The 27,352-nt window shown below is 36.0% G+C and overlaps 1 protein-coding gene across 3 annotated transcripts in view; it reads right to left on the bottom strand.

Annotated features, from left to right (window-relative positions):
• Window positions 1-27,352, bottom strand: part of LOC127650325 (growth factor receptor-bound protein 10-like) — an 80,893-nt gene that overhangs the window by 14,570 nt on the left and 38,971 nt on the right. For 2 of the 3 annotated variants that reach the window (XM_052135669.1, XM_052135670.1), the window contains one exon: window positions 1,958-2,114. In XM_052135669.1, coding sequence (XP_051991629.1) covers window positions 1,958-2,114 — 157 coding nt within the window. Of the gene's footprint in view, window positions 1-1,957; window positions 2,115-3,183; window positions 3,337-27,352 lie in introns of those variants that run through there. The other variant, XM_052135671.1, reaches the window with a different exon arrangement.

Below are 27,352 nucleotides of genomic sequence, written 5' to 3'. Positions count from 1 at the left end.
ACTCCTAAATTTTTCAAATGACATTCACCAAACTCGGCAAAGACCTTCAGACTGCTCTGACTCGTGATATATATCAATCTAGATCTACCTAGCTAAATTCATCCCTTTTACAGCACTACAGCTATAGCAGTACACATGCAGATGTCTTTTGCTGTTGAATTGTTGTTTTTTTTTTACACTTTTATTTGTGTGTTTTGAGTATTTCTAAGACAGCATGTCAAGTAAAATAGTTCAACTATCAAAAACGTGTTGAGACTCCTAGATCGTAAAAAAAAAAAAAAAAGAAGAAGAAGAAAAGTAAAATCAAATAAAACGGATCCAGTACATTTACATTGGGGTAATGAGAATTTCATAATGCCCATCTTTCTTTGCATTGCAATATTGAGAACTGGGGACATAACTTTGCATAACAGTCAAGAAAATAATGTCAGAGAATTTTTTTAACAGTCCTAAAATAGGTGGTTTTATAAGAACCCCCCAGCCAATTCTGTATAGGGTGTTATTGACAGTGTGAAATATCTGAATTACTTAATAATAATAAAAAAGAGATAGTTAGAAATATTTCATCAACCAGCATTGTGCAATATCCAATACTAATAAAACTAAATTAATTGTATAAAGTATTGCATTGCCATCTAATGGATTTGTTGTATATCTAACCCCTCCTGCACTAACTCACTCCTCCAAAGCGAGAGAGCAAGAGAGAGAGAGCATGACTCTGTGCATGAAAGATAGATAAAGACAAATTAAGGGAAAGAGAGGCATTGCAGAGGGATGAGGTCATGTTTTTAGCTTGATTGCACTGAGGGCTGATGGCAGCAAAGTCAGCAGAGTCACTCTGCTAATGGCATATGTAAGAGCAATGTTTCTAGAAGGTTTTCGTAATGTTGATGGTGTAATATGTCCAGAAGTATTGGGGGAACACATTCAACTACACCACAAAAAGCTCAATATCCCTTGAGATTGCAGCCAATCATATGTCAATGCACTAAAGAAGACCACACCCTAGTACATTAACCTCATACCATGTTACTCCACCATGCAATTCAGGAACGTTTGTGCCGGTTTGAATAAAGAATTATGCCGTTAGCTCTCACTCTCAGAGAAGCCGCATTTTAATTCCCTACGAGAATGATGACTACATTTCTAAAGGTCAGGAAGAGTTAAATCTGTCAAGTATGATTTAGTCAGGGGTTAATCCGTAATCTGCCTGAGAAATAGGCAGCCACACGTGTCCTCATTGATTGCCAGTGAGATTAAATCCTTCTTAGCAAACCTTATTCTCTTCTGCCACTTTTCCATCTCATTTTTCAATTCAAAAGGATCCCATTTTTAACCCTTATGTTCTGTTTGGGGTCTTAGTGGATTACCTAAAAAACTAAAATAATTAAAGGATAGTTGAAAATGTCATGTTTGTTTTGTGGAACACAGAAGGCAGAATGCTAGCCTTCTTTTCTTAATTCATTTTTCTTTTAACATTTAAATATCAGGTTGACACTTCATGACCCTAAATGGAAAAAATTACTTAGTGTGTTTGGGGACTCAGAGACCTTAAACATGAGAAATTCAATACATTTTAACAAGATAATATTCTCTGACTACAGTACAGGTTATGTCATCTTCAATATTAGCTGCTTACTGGGTTTTTATCAAATGATTCAACACTGCCTAACAACTCCAGAAGGTCAATACGATTGGAACAATGTAAATGATGTCAAATTTATAATTTTTTGCTGTACTGTCCCTTTAAATATTAATAAGAGAACAAATGTGTGTGTATAAGTCTGTACTGTAAGTCTGGGCTTGCTGAGAGGGGATTTCCTGTCAGACGGAACGCAGTGAGCAGGGAACCTAGTGTCCCCGAACGGAACAGCGTGTCCTCCACTACTGGGTGTGTACTGCATGCACACAAAACACATGGGTGCAGACAAAAGAAAATATAAAAATTCTAGCTTACCCAAACCAAGTAAGGAGTGATGCTCCACTAACGACCAGCAGTTGTCGTCTAGGCAGTGGCTCTTGTAGACCAGGAACTGACACATATCTCTGGCTGTCATATCGGCAGGGACTTCGACGACTTTTCCCACTCCATCTTCACTGAAAACCTTGATAATCTGTTGAACACACACAACATATTAATATAGTCAATTAGGGATGTGCAGACCACTTAAAGATACAGCTCACCCAAAAATAAAAATTCTGTCATTTACTCGCTTTCATGTCAGTCCAAACCCACTTTGCCATGCAAAAAAAAAGATGCTTGGCAGAATGACAACTTCAGTCACCATTCATTGCATGGAAAAAAGATGCAATGCAAGTGAATGGTGAAGGAGACTTATGTTTGTCTAAACATATTTTGTGCCATAGAAGAAAGGGTCAGGAGGACAAATTTATTTTTTTAAATAACCTCAAGGCCATGTTCTCATTGATTACAATTTGTCAAACTATCAGAGACGCATTCACGCAATGCTCAAGATCAGAGATGGTTATATAGTTTACGTTTCAACAGCTTGTGCTTGCTTGCCATGAGACCAATTTTTGAAAAGTTTTGAAAAAGTCCTATTTACAGACATTCGTGCTAACAGGAAACAAAGAGATGTGCACGACTATGTGCTATAAAAAAACCGTTGTGTATCAAAGAGTAAAAACAATGCCCAATGGATAACTTTACGAGAAGTGAATTCTGAAAGAAAATTCTTTATACTTTTTTAAATATATATGCTGTTGTATATACCTACATTTATGTTCACCTCAACTGTATTTGCATGGAAATGTATCATGTTTAGAAGGAGCCCGGTGCTCATAAGTGTGACTGACTCAAACATGCACACACAAGAGGATCTACTCCATTAAGAGGCAGAATTCATGTAAATGCCAAAGCCAGCGGCCCAGAAAGACGACAGAGAGGAAAGATCATACGGTTGTCTTCTTATGAAATGTCAAGTAATTTAACGCACAATGTGTGCGACAAGGTGCACAATCAACATGGAGATCCACAGCACACACTTCTAAACACAAACACCCATTAAAAAATGTAGAGACAATTATTATGAACACACTTTTTTACAACTTGTTTCACAGTGCAAAAGCAGCTAACAAAGATACAAAATACAGAGTGGCTGCAGTGGGATTGAATGATTTACTTGTATCGTGATGCCCAGAAGTAGCTACTGTAAGTCTTACCTCAACTGCCTGAAACAAGGAACAGTCTGGCGAACACGATGGCATTTTCACTGTGAGACAACCTCTGCACAATCGCAGCGAGAGAGAGAGAGTGTGAGTAAGAAAGGAGAAAGAGGGAGGGTAGGGAGGAGAGAGGGGGGAGAAAGGATGAGAGTTGAGAATAGGAAGAGGGTTGAGATATGACCAAGAGAGTTGCTGAAACGAGAGAGAGAGAGAGAGAGAGAGCAGTGTGTGCGTGTGTGACTGGACTCAGCTGACAAGCAGCTCGTGTCTAACAATACTCTAGGGATTAAGCTGTGAGAAAGATAGGAGAGATAGAGAAAAGTAACTAATGCATTTGTCAATAAAACTCTTACACAGAGTTGTCTTTCATTAATAAATACTGTATACACACACAACTATCCTATTCTAAGGGGACTGTTAATTCTTACAACAATTACTAGGGATATACCAATTTATAACAGTTAGTCAGTCCTTTAATTTGATTGGACAAGTAGTATTCCAATTGCACTCATATTCTGTAACAGCACTGTAACTAATTCACAGTTTGTATCACTAAGTATGCCGTTCCGATGAACACTGATTCTGCTTTGGGTTCTTTTGGAACTATTTACATAGTGTGAGCAAAAAATTTAACAATAACATAAATGCTATTCATTATTGTATCAAAATGCAAGTTCAGTAATCGCTTTGTACTGATATCTATTCGTGCCAACAGCCAAATCACAGCAATGTTGATATTCAGTACAACAGCCCTCTTGCTAGTGTGATATTTAACCTGGTCTGAGAATCACATAACTAAACCTAAATCTTTGCCAAATGGATTTTACATGCTTTGTTGTGGCAGTTTGTGTCAGAAATAAACACTAGAGGCGCTACGACAACAATGACTTTAAATCACAGAAATCACAAGTAAAATGGGAGATCATCAGTTAACTAACACTTCATTGTCCCCCTGTTCCTCATGAAATCTTCATGCATCTTAAAACTTAATAGTGCACGACATGCAAGGCAAATTGCATTGCATAACCAACTATATTTACAAGCTTGCGAGGCAGATCAACTGATAAGGGCAATGAACTCGTCATGCAAAGAACCTGGGTGTGAGTTCAGAAGAGCATGCGAGTAGAACCCCTAGCAAAATGTGCTACAAAAATTGTTTTTCATCTCTGCATTTTATGACACTATCGGTTAGGTTTAGGGTTTAAGAAAAGGACAAATGTTTTGTGGATTTAAAACTTGATAGAGCGTTACACTTAAAAAAAAAAAAAAAAAAAAAAAAAAAAAAAAAAGAAAACATCATCTGTTTTGGAGAAATCTAACTCTTTTAGTGCCACAGTGAAAATTTCACCTCGAAACTGCCACAAAAAGTGTAATAAAGCATGTTATATCAATTTGAACAAATATCGGCAGTCACATCATTTTCATGAGATCAGGCTGGTGATATATTTGGTAAATGGTCTGCACTTATATAGTGCCTTTTTTAATCTTAGTGGTTACCAAAGCACTTTACACTGTATCCCATTCACACACATCAATGACGGCAGAGCTGCCATGCAAGGCACTAGCCTGCCATTGGGAGCAACTTGGGGTTCAGTGTCTTGCCCAAGGACACTTCGGCACGTGGAGTCATGTGGGCCGGGAATCGAACCGTCAACCTGCTCTACCACCTGAGCCACAGCCACCCCAAAAATAGTTTGCAGGCTGAATAATCAACAAAAAGCCTTGTCAATGTATAAAATGTATAACAATGCATTTATGTTTTGAGTAAATAAAATAATTTCACTCTAGCAATTTAGTGCACATTTAATTTTCTGCAGTTAAACTGCACAACATATATCAGAATTAGAATCAGCATTGGCCATTTAAAAACCCATAACAGTCAACCACTAATAATTACTATTTTTCTTCTATAAACCCCTTCCTTCCTTCTCTCTCTCTCTCTCTCTCTCTCTCTCTCTCTCTCTCCATCTTTCCTCCCTTTGTCTCTCTCCCTCGCTCTTCTCCTCCACCTTACATCTTCTCCCTTTTTCTCCCACATCAAACTTTGTCTTGGCTCTTTCAAAGTTTGAAATTCTCTCTGGTTCCCAAAAGCCTAGAGACAGAGCCCCATATCCAACTCTCACAACACACAGAGTAAGATTTTGTTCCCATTCTTTTTTTCACTCCCATTTCCCCCCTGAAGTTTGGCTTTGAACTCCATAGCCAAAGAAAACCTCTCTCTCTCAGTTTCTCAAAACTCAGCATATCACAACTAGAGAATGTTTCTTAAACACACAACAGAGGCCAAATCCCAGAAAAATCCCTCCCACAAAGCTTAAACCAGTAAAATGAAGGATCTTCTTAGCTTTCCAGACTGAACATGCTCAATTTACATTCAATCACTCGTCTAGCTAAGCACATGTTCATTTTAAAGTGATAGTTCACCCAAAAATGAAAATTCAGGTGTTGTTGAGAGATTCATTGTTGGCAAGCCAATTAGCAGCAAAGGAAACTTTTTGTAGAACGTTGCTTAAGACGCAGCGTTATACGGTTTCATTGCTGCAAATGCTCTTTCCTATAAGCTTTACGACATAAGACTGTTTACTCAATATTATTTAAACGCATCCTCATTGTCATGAGTCTCCGAGCAAACGTTTGCTCTGAACTGCTCGGTCCTGCCTTTGCGGGTCACATGGGAGGATCTTTCTATGTTAAATAAAGGTTTTACAAACATTGTGACTGTCACATGGCAACAGACTGTTTGTTGGAAGTTAATTGAGTGTTGTTCAAGAATTGTTCTCTGTTTGTCTAAAGAGGGGAGAGATAATCCAAGCATAAAGTACAGGTCAATGGATGGCTAATACTCAACTACTACTGATACATTTTCTTCAGTATTGTTCAGATGGATGACACATATATATATATATATACACACATACACACGCACGCACAGTACAGATAGTCGTAGATACACAGTATGTAGACATACAGATATATACAGATATCATATCTACAGCATGTGTTAACTATAGTGATATACTGTATATATACAAAAATCTGTGTACATGACCATATGCAGTCATTAGATGTATGTGGTTCTGCACTGTATTACTTTTGAGATAGTAATAATTCAATATACATTTGGATTTCAGAGTGGTGAAGAAAAATTTCAGATTTTTATGAGTGAGTGCCGAGGAATGAGAGTAATGTAACACCATGTAATTATCAACCACATGTGTGTCTAAAAACACTGCCCTGGTTTTCACCATGATTAGCAGCTTGTGTACGTGTGTTTGAGCATCCAACACTAGAAAAAGATTCGATGTTGGCATGCTGAGCACACAGGCACATGCATGCATACATGAGCACATGCAGATGAGACACCAATTGAATTTACTGGCCACAGCACACAAACACCTTGACATATCAAATGGAAACAAACCAAAAATATTTAACTAAACCAAAATGCCGCAGGCTAAGGGGTCCTGCTGAATTTATACATTTTCAATAAAGATATATAAACATTCTTGTCAGTTAGGTCTCCTTGATAAAAAAAAGCATCTGGAAATTATGATTTTTCCACCCAATTGAAATATTGTTCCCAGCATTGTGCAGAGATAAAACTTTGTCTGAGCTAGTGATTCCCAACAAAGGTTACCAGAAAAGATTTAGATTTTGCTTTGCTAAATTATTAGGCCTGCCCAAGGATTAAAGAATTTAAACAATGATTCTCTACACTTTTAGCAGAACATGTACACATTTAAAGACCTCAGTCTGAGGTATACAATTTCTGCAATAGTGTGCTTTACTCGTCTAACTTGCACTTCTCTACAATTTTGTTCTTCATTAATACGGCTGTCATAGTAGCTGTCTCATTGCAGAACTGACACACAATTTGTCTGATGGCAAAATTGTGGCCAAATTAAATGACTATGAGAGACCTGTGACTGCCTGAAAAACAACCCTGTGAATTTATTTCTAAACAGTCTTGCAGCGATCAGTCACTTCACTCTCATTACCCAATTAGACAGGACAAATTACATTATAGCCATGTGCAGCCCTGACGCACACACAACCTTTACATGCAAGTACACGGAACGCATACCACCCACAGTTTGCTGAACTCAGAATGACCCTGCCTTTCACTTACATCACAAACATACAGTAAAAATCCACATTCACACACTCAGGAAAAAATATAACCTACCCTGACAAACATTCACACACACGCCTTTGTATAGAGATCCAGGGGAATAAACTTTAGTGACAGCTTTGGCAGTTTCAGGTTTCATAGGAAAGGGCCTGTTGGTGTGTGCGTGTGTGTGAGCTACATTGATAGAAAGACAGAGACATTTTTTGTGCAACTGACATATTTAAATAGTTTATAAGTGGACAATAAAATAAAAAAAAAAAACAGAATGAAGAATAAAGAATACAATTGGTGACAGTTGAGATGTTCTGCAAGATGCATTTTCTGTCTACACACATTTAAACATGTATCAAACAATAGTACAATTATAAAAAAATATATATCTTTTCTCAAGATTTGATCCGTAAACAAAAACGTAACCAAAATGCATTTAGAATTTGACTCATGGAATAATACATACACACACACACACACACACACACACACACACACACACACACACACAACAGTTAGTTACGGTCCTTGATTCTGAATGGACGAGAGATGTTCCATGAGCACTGATGGTCTGATACCATCAGCACTCAAACGCTTCACTGTGTGTGTATCACTCCGCTTGTGTTTAAAGTGTAATAGTTATTGTTTGTCTTTTTTTTTTTTTCCATTACATATGTTAGCCAGCAGGTGGTGGCAAAAGATAATTTACGTGTGTAAAAATACAACAGCTCTTCGTGAACGCTTACCATGTACACTTACTACACTACTAAAGCTAGGAAATAGCTTGAAACGGCTTTAAACGAACAACTTCAGCATTAAGGCTCATCACAGCTGAGAGACACAACAGAGTGATTAATTACACAACGGGTGCCGTTCAGAATGGCAGAGGACATTGCGGTTTGTATACTGATCGACTCTTGTGCACCGGATTGGGTGCGGCAACAGGTGATTGAACACGCTCCGTCTCTCCCTCACACACACACACTCTTGTTTATCCAATAACATGGTAGAAACAGCACAAGCCGTGATACTATCTCTTAAGTGACATTTTTGAAATACTAACGAAGGCTTTGACGCATCATTTGGTTTGAACCAGCAATGGCAGATTCTGACCGGTCACGTAAGAAAGTAGTTCCATGCACAAATGCGTTTATGACCGTATTCAGTTTTAATGTACTTGTTCATTGAACTGTTGTATATAAGCAATATCACACTCGCAATCATGCTATATGGCCCTAAATCAGCACTGCTGTGAGTGCCGAAGTACAGTTTGCACAGAGTCAGGTTTGTAAGGCTCCATGCTTGCACATGCTTTTTCAGTTCTGCCCACACATTTTCTATCAGATTGAGGTCAGGGCTTTGTGACGGCCACTCCAATACCTTGAGACTTTGTTGTCCTTAAGCCATTTTGCCACAAATTTGGAGGTATGCTTGGGGTAATTTTATATTTGGGAGACCATTTGTGACAGAGCTTTAATTTCCTGGATGAAGTCTTGAGATATTGCTTCAATAAATCCACATAATTTTCCTTCCTCATGATGCCATCAATTTTGTGAAGTGCACCAGTCCCTCCTGCAGCAAATCACCCTCACAATATGCTGCTGCCACCCCCATTCTTCACGGTTGGGATGGTGTTCTTCGGCTTGCAAGCATCCCCCTTTTCCTCCAAACATAACGATGGTCATTATGGAACAGAAACATTTTTGTTTCATTAGACCAGAGGATGTTTACTCCAAAAAGGTAGTATGGGAATTAGGTTGTGACTAAACAAAATCCAAAATAAATCAAAACTGTGATATATTTTAGCATCTTCATAGTAGTCACCCTTTGCCTAGAATTTGCAGACATGAACACAAGCAACTTCTTGAGGTATCACCCCGAGATGCTTTTTAAACAGTATTGGAGTTCCTATCCATGTTGGGCACTTATTGGCTGCTTTTCTTTATTATTTGGTCCAAATAATCAATTTCAAAAACTTTTAAATTAATATGGTGGCACAATTTTATTTTTGTCTACAAAACTAATATCAAACATTTAAGCATACACCTTCAGATCAAAAGATTTTTAAGATCATGAGAAACGCTTCAGTCAAGTGCTTCAAAACCTTTGACCGGTAGAGTACTTACGTTTCCTCAAGCATCGTCACAAGAACATTTTCCATTGTTCTGGGATTGATTTGCACTTTTCACACCAAACCACATTCATTCTTAATTTTAAAAATGTGTTAACTACGTACAAAGCTTTGAATGGTCAAGCTCTGCAGTAATTAAGTGACCTTCTATAACTCCATATTCCATCACGTTCATTACAATCATAACATTTTGGCCTGTTAATAGAATATCAAAATCCACAAGAGGTAAATCCTTTTCCTATTTGGCTGCTAAACTATTGAATAGTCTCCCAAAAACTGTTTGGGATACAGATACACTGACTAAGTTCCAGTCTTGACTAAAAACTCTATTTAGCCAGGCATACACCTAATTTATCCATCAGCTCACAATTAGGCTGCTTTAGTTAGGTCTTCCGGAACCAAAAACATTTATTATGATCTATAACTCTGCAAAAAATGTTATGCTTCTATGCTAATAATATTCTATTTGTTATCCTGTCTCAACCTCAGGATTCATACTGGCCGGCTCCAGCTCCATTCCTGCTTGGTGTCAGACTCCACTGCTATGCATCTCTGAATGATAACTAAATGCAGCCGGTGCCAGCCAGATATCACTTCAGTCCATTACGATGAACTTCAGGGGTTGAACTGATGCCAAATCCAACCATAAGACATACTTCATATGTCATTGTCTGAACCTTGGATTTAGGGTGGACCTGCCCGTTGAACTGTGATACACCTCATTGGTCTCTGCCTGCATCACATCAGTCTAATGATGGACTACACTCTAAATATGGAATACATAGACTATCAATTGCCAACAAAAACCTTCATCAGCCAATTAACAAGGACAATTGCATATTTGTGAACTTCTGCAGTAAATCCAGGATGGACTTCAAAGAGTTTAGTCATTAATCTTACATTTCATACAAAAACTTTGTTTAAACACTGTCCTTTAACACTTACTTGGTTTACAAACTTTTAAACCAGGACTTGCACTGCACGTACATAACTAATATTGGCATTATAATCATGCTGTTTAGCCAGAGGTGAATTGGCCCCCACAGTGAGCCTAGTTTCTCCCAAGTTTATTTTTCTCCATTAACCAACATCTCATGGAGTTTTGTGTTTCTTGCTACAGTCACCTTCGGCTTGCTCTGGGGTTATAAATACAATTATTATATAATGACTTATTTTCAAACACAATTTACAATCATATTTAATCAAACTACACAATGATGACTAAGACTTTATAGACATTACAGTTTCTGTTAATGCAGAACTTTCTGTAAAGCTGCTTTGAAACAGTGTGTGTTGTGAAAAGCGCTATACAAATAAAGATGACTTGAATTTTGGTCCTCACTGGATATTATAACTTTTATAAAGATATCCATGAGGCTAAAGTAGCACAAGAACTGAAATGAATCACTGTCTCACCGCACAGATAATGTTGAGTTCCAGCAATAATCGTGGGTTGAAACGGTTTCTCCTAAAATGTAATTTTCTAATCTACAGCCTATACTAAAGACCAGACACACAGATATAGTATGACCACTTGGACTTTCTAATGAGCAGAACACAATGAGAGGGAAAGGGTGGTTTAAGGAGAGCATTATTTTCTCATGCTGATGTTTTTAGTAACATAGGGTCATGTTATCTCTAGGGACTTTGTGTTGCAGTCAGCTGACTGGGCAGTGTGTGAGAGGGTGTGTGTATTATGTGGTGTATCCTCAGGCTCTGTTACACAGACTGAAGCAAAAAGGCAGTGGTTGTACACACTGGGGTGGGGAAGGGATCCACATGCACAGACTTATCTGACTCGACTGCAATGGTGTCTCCTCTCACAGAACAACCTTTAATGGGTCACCTGGGAATAGATTTTTGGCAAAGGCTCTGCTAAATGGGGGCATTTCAGTTTGGGTGCTTGTGAACTAAGAGTACAAAATGTTCTCACACAGCGATTCTCACAAGCCACGTAAAAATAAGCTCTATGGAGCCAGAATGATCTAAAAAATAATATATATACAAAATACAATTCATAAATGCACAGCACATTTCACATTCTCAAAATACGATTAATAAATTCAAAATACAAGTGAAAGCACCAATATTTCCCCGATTGCCCACACAAATACATCTTCACTTTCATAAATTCCAAATGTTTTCACAAATGTGTATCCATCAAGTTCTTGAATTAATTAGCATCACAAATTTGTGAATGTTACATTTATTCATGGATTGTTGAATCTGTATTTGAAAATAGTCACGTGTGTGGATTGCTTTGGATTTTTGTGTGGCTGTTTTTGAGACCTTCCAGCCAGGTTGTGATTCACAAATAAAAAAAATTTGGTTTAGCCAATCACATTGAGCTTTTAAGAGTGTGGCATATGCAGAGCTGTCAAGCTAATGCCCAGTAGCCAAATTTTCTGAACAGAAGCCAGCTATCTTTTATATAAAGAGAAACCTATTTTAACTTGTGTTTGTAGGAAGGTCGTATTAATCACAGGAACCACAAGAGTGGGGAAAACTGTAAATAATTCCTCTTTGCCATGCTTTAATGAATGTAACAATTTCATTGGTTTCAAAATATAGTTTTGCTATCACATTATATGGATTGAATTTACATTATTTTAGCCAGAAAACCATTAGGTACCACATTTAGATATCCAAGATTTAAAATGTTAAAACACACTTACCCACCTTATTGAACTTGGGCTGCCCCTCAAATGTGTTGCCAAACTACTGGGAGTCTCTTGAGCAACCTTGTTTAGGAGGTTGTCTGACAACAATGTCAGTTAGAGCATTGTATAGCACCTGTACTGATGATGAGCTGACGACAGAGGTGAAGAACTATACCAGATGCTGAATAACAGATGGTCCTACGGGCTCTCCTGACACCAACCACAAACTAATCAGGTATCATGTCATTCTTTACATCACAACTGAATGTGTATTCACATTGGGAGAATGATTGCAAAGTACTTTCAGAGATAAGTTGGTCAAAATAAAAAAAAAAAAAATAAATAAAAAAAAACAAATCGCTCATTTTTAGGGGACAACAAATACACACTACTGCCATTTACACTGGCTTTCTGACTCAACGCCCTGAGATGCTATGAACTCAACAGTGTGTTCTCAGGAAAAATTAGCAATTTATTTCTTAGCACTTTCAATTATAATCTTTGGGGGAATAGTTATTCGTGAAAAGTACGATTTGTCTTGTTTTTCTTGTTTATGCTATCTGTCTTTTAATGAAGTATTCTCTTTCATGAATTTACATCCACATCTGTTAATATTTATTCTACAGATAATGTACCTAAAGGTAGCAAACAACAGTCGCTCTGACACCCATTTGAAGTGAGGCTGTGAGTGAACATGAGTTTTCACTGAGGTAACAGTATGTATTAAAACAGAAATGTATATATTTGCCAATCTTTACTGTTGTCACACAATACTGCTGTTATCTCTGCTTAACCTGCTAGTCCATAATCGATTGAGTGGAACTGTAATGCATCGTAATGTTTGATGCTTTGTAGACTGAGAGGAGATCATGGAGGTGAAAATGTTGAAGTAGCACAGCTAATGTTTTCAGTTTGTAGAACTGACAACAACAGCTTCATTGCTAGTATATGTGAGGTGATTTAATTTATATTTTGGTGTGCTGAATCACGAGTCCAATTTTAATGGACTTGGAATAGTCATGGATTTGTCACTTAGTATTGTCATGATTTTTTTTCATCTTAAATTACATTTCCTCATTGTCCTTCTCGTTATTGTCTCTTTTAATGTTTGCAGAGAAAATATAAATTTTGTTGTGCACGTTGATTTGACGATACTTTCATTCTAGCCTTCAGCAAATCAGCTGAAATGTATCTGGTTACCATAACATCATGCGTTTAGAGTTCGCACACTATGTCGTACTGTGAGTCAGCACAAATGCCCAAAATAATGCAAAAATGTATTTAACAATGAGCTAAAAGAAGCCGATCCATGTATTTGTGCAACACGTGAAAATGTAAGCGGGGTGTTTTCTGAATGTTAATTTCCCCACAAGTATGGAGATTAATCGAACAAGTGTCACATTCAGACAGATAAACTGCACTTTTTACATAGTACAAACACTTAAAGGAATATTCCGGGTTCAATACAAGTTGAGCTCAAATCGACAACATTTGAGGCATAATGTTGATTGCCACAAAAATACATTTGACTCGTCCCTCCTTTACTTTAAAAAAAGCCGAAATAGGATTTACAGTGAGGCACAATGGAAGTGAATGGGAGCCAATTTCAGAACATTAAAATACTCATTAAATTAAATAAACATTAAATATTTCAAAATATAGACACAAGACAAACAATATGCATGCAAACCTGATTAGGGTGATAAAATCACTTTCGAACCTTTTCTATGTAAAGGTATATCGAATTTTACAACTTCTTTGCCATGACAATGTCAACAAACCCTACAAAATAACTGTAAAAATGACTATATGAACAACAAGCTCAAATAATACATGTTTTAACAGAAGAATTAATGTAAGTGCTTTTATAAAACTGAAAGCTTCACATTTCTGTGTTTAAACCCTCCAGACATTTTTCCCATTCACTTTCATTTTCCCCATTCACTTACATTGTACGTGCCTCACTGTAACACAGATTTTTGCTTTATTTTTTTAAAGGGAGAAATGAGTCAGAATGCATTTTTGTAATAAATCAATTTTATGCCACAAATGCTGTTGATTGAGTTTAATTTGTAATGATCCCAAAACATTCCTTTACATTTTTAGATGTGGGGATTGTATTTTTAATTTTAGGTTCCAATATTGTGAATTTTGTGTTAAAATGTGTACCTGGCATGATAAGTCTACTCATAATTACACATGCAATATGAAATGATATGGATAGAATAGGCTACATGGAATTTGTAGATAAAAAAAAAAGCTAAAATGTGGTTAAATAGTGAAAAACATAATACAAAATATACATTTTCACAAGCTATATATTGCAGATGTTTGCAATAGTTTGCATCCCCTTGGTTCTTTTGTTACCTTCTTGAGCATCAATGAATATTTGCTCCTTTTGTAATAGTTGTGTATGTGTCCTTCAATTGTCCTAAGTGTCAAAAGCTGGATGTCCATATCATTTAGCCAGTGTTGGGAAGAATTCAAATGTGCAGAAGATGCTGGGAAGCCAAAGAATGTACAGTATTTTTCTTAAGTGGGCAGCTTCAGAGCTCAGGACAAAGCAGAGACTCGTGGACAATTATTACACAAACAGTCATTAATCATCGGGAAAGCAACACACCATATTTAAGGATTTGCTCTCGTGCCAGTAGCTCTAAAGCTCACGTGCAGTCTGTCTCAAACACGCACAGGAGAATCAACGGTCGATGAAGAGCTTCACTTAATACATCACATTTCGATTTCTTTCTCACCAAACCTTATCGTATACCTTCAGAACAAGAACAAGGGGAAAAAGCAACAAATAATTGAAAAGGACAGTTTTGTTTTCATAAATCTAAAGCGTATGCTTTCATTCTGAAATAACTTTGAAGTTTGTTCAGCAGGAAACTAATAAAATATTATTTGTTTTTGTTACATTTATTTGGATTTGTGTTAAATATAGTGACAATTGTTTTTTCTTAGTTGTGAAAGTTAAAATAAGCTTAAAATATTGATGTCGAGTTTACGGTTATAATTTTAATTCAGATTCATGTACCGATTCATTCGGGCTCGACTCGGCCTGTTATGGACTCGGTCGAGTCCGACTCGGACTCGATTGTTTACTTGACTAAAGTGGACTCGAACCCAACACTACTGAAAACATTAGCTGTACTACTTCAACATTTTCACCCCCATGATCTCCTCTCAGTCTACAAAGCATCAAACATTACGATGCATTACAGTTCCACTCAATCGATTATGGACTAGCAGGTTAAGCAGAGATAACAGCAGTATTGTGTGACAACAGTAAAGATTGGCAAATATATACATTTCTGTTTTAATACATACTGTTACCTCAGTGAAAACTCATGTTCACTCACAGCCTCACTTCAAATGGGTGTCAGAGCGACTGTTGTTTGCTACCTTTAGGTACATTATCTGTAGAATAAATATTAACAGATGTGGCTGTAAATTCATGAAAGAGAATACTTAATTAAAGACAGATAGCATAAACAAGAAAAACAAGACAAATCGTACTTTTCACGAATAACTATTCCCCCAAAGATTATAATTGAAAGTGCTAAGAAATAAATTGCACATTTTCCCTGAGAACACACTGTTGAGTTCATAGCATCTCAGGGCGTTGAGTCAGAAAGCCAGTGTAAATGGCAGTAGTGTGTATTTGTTGTCCCCTAAAAATGAGAGATTTTTTTTTATTTTGACCAACTTATCTCTGAAAGTACTTTACATCACAATTGAATGTGTATTCACATTGGGAGAATGATTGCAAAGAATGACATGATACCTGATTAGTTTGTGGTTGGTGTCAGGAGAGCCCGTAGGACCATCTGTTATTCAGCATCTGGTATAGTTCTTCACCTCTGTCATCAGCTCATCATCAGTACAGGTGCTATACAATGCTCTAACTGACATTGTTGTCAGACAACCTCCTAAACAAGGTTGCTCAAGAGACTCCCAGTAGTTTGGCAACACATTTGAGAGGCAGCCCAAGTTCAATAAGGTGGGTAAGTGTGTTTTAACATTTTAAATCTTGGATATCTAAATGTGGTACCTAATGGTTTTCTGGCTAAAATAATGTAAATTCAATCCATATAATGTGATAGCAAAACTATTTTTGAAACCAATGAAATTGTTACATTCATTAAAGCATGGCAAAGAGGAATTATTTACAGTTTTCCCCACTCTTGTGGTTCCTGTGATTACTACGACCTTCCTACAAACACGAGTTAAAATAGGTTTCTCTTCATTTTAATGATAGCTGGCTTCTGTTCAGAAAGTGTGGATACTGGTCATTAGCTTTGCAGCTCTGCATATACCACAATCATTAAAAACAAACTTCATAATTAGGGCTGTCGATTTAACACGTTAATTCAGTGCGATTAATTTTATAAAAAATAGCGCATTAAAAAAATTTACGCAATTAATCGCATGCCCCCGTATAAGGAAGATTCCTGAGAAATGCAAGCTTGTAGTACCACCTGTTTACTCCAGAGGGCAGTAAGTGAAACTTCAGCTGTATGAAAACGTGCAGTTTATACAGTGAAGAAAACACTTCAGTAGGCAGAACAAACATGCGTTACGTTCTTGAATTCAAAACACTTGAAGGAGTGCAAATCCGAACTAAGTGATCTCAAAATGTGTTTAAATATTGAGTATTAAAATATATTTAAATTGACACAGTGACTTAAAAATTGTATGTTTATGAAACGACTCACCCGAGACACTACACTACACAAGTCTGACACAGGTGTAAATTGAAGGTCCTTAAACAAGCCCTCATAATAAATCTCGAACTGATTGACAAATTCACTTGTGTAATGGATTGCTCAGAACTATATGACAATGATTGACTTATAATCAATAATATGGTAGTAAACAATACATTGTATTCTAAAGCCACTTTTTGTATTGTCTTATCAATGATTAACTCTTCTGCCACAAGAATGTAATGCATATACATATATGACATATATATATTTAACAATTATATATATATATATATATATATATATATATATATATATATATATATATATATACATAAATAAAATTGTTAAATATATAAGATAACTATTTATAATTTTTTCATCATTATATATTGAATTATTGTTATATGAGGGGCATTCTCACCAAATATTTGTATATGCGATTATTTAATCGGGACACCATGTAATTAATTTGATTACATTTTTTTAGCGATTGACAGCCCTACTCATAATATATTATGAGTTATAAAATGCCATGAGACATAGAAAGTCTGCTTTACTTACTCGTGGAGTGTGGTCTGCTGCAATGCTGAAAATGTCCCTCTCTGTGCACTAATGCTGGCACATTGTGCAAAACAGCATAACGCTATGCTTCTCGAGTCATAACAGCCCGCCGTGTTATAACTGGTGGATTAAAAGCTCAATGTGATTGGCTTCTCCCTAAAAAAAATAAAACGTTATTTGTGAATCACAACCTGGCAGGAATGTCTAAAAAAATCCAAAGCAATCCACACATGATGATTTGCAAATGCAGATTCAACAATCCATGAATAAATGTAACATTCACAAATTTTTGATGCTAATTAATTCAAGAACTTGATGGATACAGTGGCAGGGCGGAGGGCGGGGCCGGGTCGTGATCATACACACCCGGTCCCGTATTAGGCTAATCAAGTCTCTGAGGTTTAAAGGCTGACTGCAGAGTATCGTGCGGGAGAGAGAGATCGTTAGCGGACATGTCCATCATATGTGTTTGTGTCTTTGTTTTAAGTTGACCATTAAACTATCATTTATATTGAAAAGCCGGTTCTCGCCTCCTCCTTTCCATTGAATACCGTTACAATACACATTTGTGAAAATATGTTTTGAATTTATTAAAGTGAGATGTATTCGTGTGGGCAATCGGGGAAATATTTGTGCTTTCACTTGTGAATTGTGATACAATTTATGAATTGTATTTTAATTAATTAATTGGATTGAGAATGTGAAATGTGCATTTCTGAATTGTATTTTGATTATATATTATTTTTTAGATCATTCTGGCTCCATATATTTCACCTTACAAATCAAACCAAACAATATGACTTAATTGTGATATGCTAGGTTAGCAAAAGTAAGACTTCGAATACTAACACATACCCAAAGATTTTTTTAGATGAAAAGCTATGGCAAGACAGGCAAGTTTGGCACTCCAGGTTATGACTTTTGCATGATTATTTAATATAAACAGCCTTTCTTACTCAACATTTGGCATAAAATCGGTCTGTCTGACTGAATGTTTACGCATTCATGTTTTTCAGGGTTTAAAAAGAATAAGCTGTTAACTGCAATCAAGTATACAATTGCATAAATATATTCATAGGGCTTTATAAAAAGTTCACCCAAAAATGAAAATTCTGTTATAATTTACCTCACCCTCATGTCGTTTCTTTATTGTGTGGAACACAAAAGGAGATGTTTGAAGGAATTTCACTGGCTTTTTAATACAATGACAGTTGAAAGTGCCTTAACTTTAAAAATAGAAAAGGACCCAAAGTGATCATAAAAGCAATTAAAATAGACTCTGTATCATATTCTATGTTTTCTGGAGACATTTGGATTTTGGTGAGAAATAACTACCAAAAAAAAAGTTGTTTTCAGTGCAACTATGCAACCATGCATGCCACTTCTCTCATAGCACTCATGAACACACAAGACGTTTCAAAATTTCTCTCACCAAAACCTATGAAGCACAAGCCACATTAACTACTTTTATGATACTTTTAGGTCCTTTAAGCTTTAAAAGGTAGGCACGATCCACTACCATCACATTAAAAAAGACGATATTCATAAAAAATTTAAATAAAAATCTCCTTTTGTGTTCCATATAAGAAAGAACAGTCAGAAGGGCAAGTACATTTTTTAGTGAACCATTCCTATAAACACATCTAATGAAATAAGATGCATTACATTTTGAACTGCGGATAGCCTGTTCTGCTTTGTGACAATCACTATTGTTAAAAGCACTATATAAATAAATGTGAGTTGAACTGAAATGTGAACTTTTGTTCATTTGCTACTTAAAGTCTTAACTTAAATACATAAGTCTAATAAAAATGTTATGCATGACCGACCATGCCTCAGTCATACAAGAAATGCAGTTGACCGAACATAAAACTGTGTATGTTCGGTAAACAAGGAATCAAATTTAATAATTAGAAGCAAATAGATAGGTTTACAATTGAACAAATGTTTTTTGCATTGTGCATATAGAAACTAGCACACACCCATGAATTTATAGATAACTGCGAAGTCATATGATAATATTTTGGTGCAACTAGTGTCACCAAAATAATTCCAAAAATAATGACAATTTCAAACAGTTTTCCCAAACGCAGCCCCATCTGTTATTGGTCAGACAAACAGATACTGCCCCAAAATCACACCACTAGTTGAGTCAATGTTGCTGTATCGGGCTGCTCGGGTCAAAATCAATGGTCGGATAGAGCCACAAAGCTTACACTTTATGGGTAAATCAACCTAATGTATAAATGTCTTAACATTGTCTCTGCATATTTAGCTGGGATAGATCAAAATATATATATATATATATATATATATATATATATATATATATATATATATATATATATATATAAAACATACATCAACTTAAAACTCTCTTGCACCCAAAATAAGAGAGATTCAAAGAGAAAAGATGGAACAGAGACAGAGAAATTAGATTTCTCAAATCAGCCGAAGCATACATGCAATGTCTCGTCAGCTGACTGAAATATCCCGAGGATGGACTAAAAAAGCCAACAAAAAAAAAAAGTTCTCGCATGCTGCTCAGAGCTGTTGGGTTCCAGTTATACGTTTACAATGTTAGCCTATCATCAAAGACAGGCTCGTTTAAGGACGTTATGAGCACATTGGTGTGTGAAAACTTTAGACTAGAGTTTCTTTTGTTGCTTCGATGTGGTATTCATCAGAAAGGACAAGACAAACAATAGCATTCAATAATAATACATTTATTTCAGAGAGAGCCCATTTCGTTCCGATTCAGTCTTCCCTGACAAAAAATAAATAAATAAAACAAAACAAAAACACATGAACTGAATCTTAAATTTTAGCTCGGTAACTGATTAGACTACATCAAAACCTTCTGTGGTTGCATTATTGTGAAATTAAATTCAAATCAGATATTTGCAGTTTGAAAAAATTGTAGTATGTGTTCATATTTTTCCATCTACATTCTCTAAAGGGATAGTTCACCCAAAAATGAAATTTCTCTCATCATTTAATCACCCTCTTGCCATCAAGGCTGTGTATGACTTTCATTTTTATGCAGAACACACATGAAGGTTTTGCTCTGTAGGTCCATTCAATGCAAGTATTGACCAATACTTGGAATCTGCAAAAATCACAAAGTCAGCACAAGTAATCCATAAGACTCCATTAATGTCCACGTTCACTTTCAATTCCATAGAGTTTGGAATTGCATACTAACATACTTCTTGTACTATTTCTGACATTGAAATATGGTAGAAGCAGTAAGAGTTGTATTGGTAATATGCAATTCCAAACTCAGTCTCCTACATTCCTCTTCTTTAGTTTTTTTGGTCATTAGCATGCTTCATGCATATTGCCACCTAATGGTTGGGGCTGGTCAAAGGTGGAGACTGATGGCAAAATGGACTTAAATATTGATCTGTTTCACACCCGCACTTTTCAAATAATTTCGGAATCATGGATATACCCACTAGAGTCGTATTAATAATTTTTATGTTGCTTTGTGATTTTTGTAGATTCAAAGTTATGGCCACTATTCACTTGCATTGTATGGACCAACAGAGCAGAGATATTCTTCTAAAAATCTTCATTTGTGTTCTGCACAAGAAAGAAAGTCATACACATGCGGGATGGTATGAGTAAGTAAAAGATGAGGGAAATTTCATTTTTGGGTGAACTATACCTTTAAAATGCAATTACATATACAATTAAAATACATTTACGCATTTGGCAGAAACTTATCTAAATCAACTCAGTGCATTCATTTTTATCAGTTTCTGGGCTCCCTGGAAATCAAACCTATAATCATGGCATTGCTAGCACCATTTGCCAAGTATCGGCCTCAGCCCTTTTGAGGTTTGAATCAACAATCTTTTGGATTCCAGCCTTGATATTAACCACTACGCCTCACTAACTTTTATACGCGAGTACTCTACATAGTATTGCTTGTTTTCAACAAGCTGCGATCCAAAAAATTGGTCACAGGTATCTTCTGATAGGGTCATGGACAGCAGGGGAAACCAATGCCAAATGAAAATAATTAAATTTAACTAACCATATCATCTTAGATATTAAGGGTAGCACAACACAAAAGTACTTATAAACTTTTAAAATTGTGCAGAAAACACGTCCCGTATCTTCCATTGTTGACGTCACTACTTTTGCATATTGTTGGGCCTATGCGGTTCGTTGCAATATTAATATATTTAAAATGTTTGATTTTAAGAATTTTTTTTTGTTTTGTAAGATAAACAATGTAATATGGGTCCTGGACCATGAAGCAAAACCAGATGATTTTCATACTCATGAAAACATCTTTGGGAATTTTCCTCTAGTCATTATTTGGCACTCATCCTTTCCATTCATGGTACGGTACATGCAGTTCCTATACAACACTGTATAAATTTCATCCTGTGGCAGTGTTTTAACAACAACAATAAAACAAGCTAAACTATCAAAATTGACATCATAAACATCTACCAAAGTCTGCCAAAAGAATATAATTCTACTTTGTCCTTGTTTAAAGCCCATACAGAGAACGGCGGGTGTCTTAATGATTATTAACAGGTGCTGGAAAGCCAGAGATAGGATAGTGTAACAGTACAAACCTGTCATATGATATCATCATTCTCAAAGAACCCGAGCCAACAGTCTGAACATTCTGTTCTCTCGGCATATGTATACATTACATGTAAACCGAAGACCTGATAGATACCATGATGTGCTGCTATAATGTTTTGAATTGTTGCTATGTGTGTGTATGGGGGGAAAAATCCTATCCAGACTGACTGACAACAAAGAGGGCCAGTTTAACAAACAGGTTAGGTGTCACTGTCACTCTCGAACAAACACACACAGATGTGTCTGTGTTGGTTTTGTGCATGTTGCTCACACTCAATCACATGTCATTTTATTGTCTGACTTTTATGAGTCTCTTCAGGGCCTGGTGTCGTTTCGCAGTGTACACACAGACACGCACCCCCTGGGGCTCAATGCATTTTGGCTCAACACCATTAATCTCTCACACACCGAATCCAGCAGAGGTCATAGCAGGTTCAACACTTGAAACTTGAGTTACTACATAAGATATGGATCACTCATGCACAAAATACATTATTAGTATTTGCATGTGCATAAGTGAAAGCCGTAACACACAGTGGGATCTAAAACGTAATCATTGATTTTGTTTTTATTTTACATTTTAACGTGCGTTTAGGTTTTGAACATTTTAAAACAAACAGTGATGGCAAAATTAATACGATTTTTTTAAGATTCTCTAAGAGACAGAATAGTTACTAATCAAATAAACAAATGAGACTGACCAAGTTAACCTTTTTGTTCAAAACTTTTCGTGCATCCATTGAAGCACACAAGATGCTTTTTGGATCAATCTCAAATCATGCTGTATAACAGGGATCATCAGATTCTATGCCAGCTCAAGTGAATTGGTGACAAAGAAGTTTGTCCAGGGTGATTAAAATGACAAATCGTTAAAAAAATTGTTTTAAACGTGTGTCAAGTTTGTGGAAATGTTATTTGTTCATGATGGTTTCACATTTAAAAATATATAGCATTTTATACTATCAAGCAAAAGGTATTAAAATTCCTTGCACCTTGAATACATCAGAGTGTATTCAAGGTGCAAAGAATTTGAATACCTTTTGCTTGATTGTTAAACAATATTTAATGATTTTTATTTTTTATCATCAACGTCATTTTTTTTTTTTCTAAGAGTAATCATGTTTTGTTTTAAAATAAAATTGTTCCACTGCTTATTTGAAGAAATATTAATAATACAATTGTACTCCGCCCTACTCATGCCAACATTTCTTTTTTCAAGAATTCCAGCTTTTTAATGAGACTATGGATGGTTGGAAGGTTAAACCACATGAAATTGTTTTACTTTAAGCCCAAGAAAAAATATATATATATCAAAATGACTCTAAACTCAGTAATAGAAAACATGTTCATCATAGTACATGTGTATATAATAATTGTTTTCTATGGATTGCATTTTTAATTAACTTTTGAATAATTTAATAGATTATAATTTAACATACAAAATACTAAGAAATTCTGAAACTCTAAAATTTTCAATTGAAACTTTCACTCAAATTGTTATGCTGGTTATATAATTTAAAATTAGGATATAATGCAAAACAGAAGCATTGTCACTAGTGCTCTTAGACCCTTGGATACTACAGTACTGCACATTCAACAAAATGAAAATGTAATGTTAAAATGCAATAGAGAAATGCATGCAAAGGACAGGGCAAAATCTTGGTGAATCCAAATAAGCCTCACTGCATCCAACTTCTGCACTCTTGCCATTTAAACAAACAAACACACCCACCTCCAAATTGTTACACAAATAAGCGAGCCTAAAGTCAAAGTGAACATGCAATCAAAACTGACCCCATTCACTTTCTTAATGCATGTTCCCGGACTTATGGTGAACAATTAACCAATGCACATCAATACATATAAAAGTTTGTTTTTGTAATCTCGTGTGTGACATTTCACATTTATGAAAGTCAATGTATTAGATAAAATATCAAACCAAATGGCCTATGCCTTTTAATTGCATAACGAAGATGTTCTAGCAGAGTAACCAGGTATAATTCATCATATTAACTACTGACATGTTCCACTAATGTCTAACATCAAGAAAATGTCCAAATAGGTCTTGACAAATTGAACAGTATTATCTTTTATTTTACCATAAAACATCTTTTTGTTTTGCTTGTTTGTAAAGTGTGCTTGTGCTATCCTCCTTTAAAACACAGTAAAAGCCACTTGGTTTAATGTATTGTTATGTACTGCAAAGACATTCATATATATTTAAGAGTGGCTTAAGTGTACAAATATTTCAGCTACGGTTTATAGTTAAAATACAATGAGAAGGCAAACGCTTACAACATACAAATGCTGTCTGTCACCCATCAAAAATCTCCGATTTGGTCTCCCGTGGATCTGTGTATGCCAGAGTGTAATCTTTTCTAGTCTACGTGAGAGCAGTGCCAGTATAAACACAAAGACACTCAGGCAAATGCACGCACACACACACACACACACACACACACACACACACACACACACACACACACAAAGAACTCTGTGTAATGCAAAGCATGCATTATAAATTAAATAAGATTCCATCTTTGTCACGCAAACTGACTGAGTTCTCAAGCACCTGATAATAATAACACAAACATAATGTCAGAACGACACACACAGCATAATTTATTCCATTCCCACGCTCTGTAAGAGACCATTAACTATATTGAGCAATGTGTGGTGTGCCCACGCCATGCCAGCTATTGCCTGGGCAGTGCTGTTGGATGCCCGCAGGTCACTTAGGGTCAGACAATCCTTGTGAGAACATTAAGAAACCATGTGTAAATAACTCATCTGCTGCATTCTTCTGTTATAATATCATGTCCAAAACAATAGCCAAAGATTAATAGACCTATACATATATATAATATTCACAAGTTCACAAATGGTCTGTGTAGCCTATAAAAGTGGTTAAAACTGGTTTTGCTTCTGTTTCCAGATTTTACATAGGACTAGTGACCCAACATAGTATCAAATTTGTTTATTTTTCAAACCTAAACAAAAAAAATCCTAAAATCAAACACTTTATTAATATTAAGGCCCAAAAATGCATGATTATCAACGTCAGCAACAAATGTTACAGGAACTGTTTCCTCCCTAACGGATTTCCATAACTTTGCCATAACCATTTTAAGTTAATGATTGCTTGATAATATCTGTTAATATAATTTATGAGCTTGCACATTCTAGGCAGTGACTTTTTTTTTTTTTTTAAGAGCCGAGCATAAAAAGAAAAGAAAAAAACCCGCACATTTACTATAGAAATTTCCATAACTTCTCTATGACTTAAGAGTTTTCCAGGCCTAGAAAACACAATGTAAATAATCTTTTATGTTTCCAGGTTTTCCACTTCATTGTGGGATCAAAAACCATCTTAAACGGTCAGGATGTCCTGTAAATCTTGATGACGAAACTCGCACATCAGCAGTCTGCCTTGGGTTCAACCACACATCTAAATGTCATGTCCTGTTTTTAAATTGTTTCATTTGTTCCAAATTCACTCAAGGGCAAGAGCACTCAAGGGGAGGAAGACCGTGTTTCCAAACAATTCTCAAACATTCCAAGTAACCTTCTGACTCCCTGTCTAGTAGTACAATATTTTCAAACAGCGTGTTCAGAAGAACCAAACTTTGCCAGGCCTTTGCACCCACTATGAAATGACTCCATGATCTTCCCATCCTGTGTTGATTCAAAGGTCTCCTCTAATGTTCATAATGTCTGATTTAATTTTTCTCAGGTTATGGGTCAATCTGGGGGACTGTAGATGTCCTTATGGTGTATTAGACTAAATAACATGGGTGGGGAAAATTTGTGCAATTTCTGATTGTGGGTTGAAATGAACATATGCATTCGGTTACGTGCTCATGCATAAAGAGGAAAAGTATTTATATTACACAATATAACGAGTTATTCAAATAATTATTTTGTCATTTCGATTTTTGGAGTTAATAGAATGAAGGCCATTTTTAGCTTTTCAAATGATTTCCTAAATGGCCTCACGGGCCGGGTAAAATGGTCTCGCAGGCCTAATACTACCCTGAGGCTGAACGTTCCCCACCCCTGCTATACATTATTTAACATGTCTGTATATTAACAGTGTCGAAAACTATATACTTAGACCTAGAATCAAAGTAGTTGCCAACTGTCCCATTTTAATAAAGATACCCTGTTTTTTGGCCAAAATGTTTCATTCAGGACATTTAGAGTGCAACAGAGTACACCTGCTTTTTCAGCACCCTTGGTTCCGGTGTTTATATTTCACATTAATTTCCTCCATATGGATTTACATTTTTTTTTTTTTTTTTTTAAATGTCTAAGTGTAGAACTTAACCAAGCAGCTGCAAGATTACAATATTACAAATTTAGATCTGAAGCAAATCAAACAAAAAAAACTAAAAATTGAAAACTCCCAAATATTTATGCAACTTGAGAGTGTAGGATGATGGTAAGAAAAATAAGGTTAATTCAAGATGGATGAAGACATTTTTTTGCATTTTTTCTAAACCCATTGGCTTAATTCCATGCACATTCTCTGAAAACAGGTCTTTTTTGCAGTGAAATTGAATGTTTAGCTTAATGTACTGCAGCTGATAGGACCATAGGGTACAGTTCAAAAGTATACAAATGAGTGATGGATAGACTTGCCCCAGGGTAATGACTGGAAAAAAAATAACCATATTTCACATGAAAAGAAATAATCGAAATAAAAAACAAAAACACAAACACACACATAAGATATAACCCCACCTGAGGTGAGGTCACTTCAGTCAAAAAATAAAAACAGCCATTCCACAACGACCCTTAACTTTCAAAGATTTAATATCGCTCCAGGGGTGCCTTAAAGGGATGGTCCATCCAAAATTCAAAATTTGTGTTTCAATTTCATACAGGTTTGAAACAACGAAAGGATGAGAATCAGATTTTTTGGGTCCAAGTATTAATGCCACTCAAGGAATTCCTTCTAATGGGCTTGTACATGGCAATGTGTATAAACAAGTGTTGTTTTTTTTTTCATTTAGTTTTTTTAACAGACAGGGAATTGTGGGAAAGGACAGACAGGAAGGAGGAAGGAAGGGCTGAGACTGCTGGCAAAGATTTGGACAAATATACACATCCACACACACAAAATGAAAACGCAAGTGGCGTGTGAAAGGAAAGCCACTCTCCTCTCCGAGAAAATAGTCTCCGCTCGGAGGATGCTGAGGAATGATACGATGAGGTGGAGGGCCAAAAATGAGACTCACTTTTCCGTTCAGGATCTTGGAGTCCTGACAATTGTTAAATAAAAAGCACTTATATAGATATATTGTAGGGCAAAAACACTTCGTCATGTAAGAATAGTAAACACTTTAAAAGTACAAGCTTAATAAACAAA

This window comes from Xyrauchen texanus, chromosome 10 (assembly GCF_025860055.1).
Source record: "Xyrauchen texanus isolate HMW12.3.18 chromosome 10, RBS_HiC_50CHRs, whole genome shotgun sequence".
NCBI lineage: Eukaryota > Metazoa > Chordata > Actinopteri > Cypriniformes > Catostomidae > Xyrauchen > Xyrauchen texanus.
The sequence above is the reverse complement of the archived record's forward strand: the minus strand, read 5'-3'. Positions and strand labels throughout refer to the sequence as shown.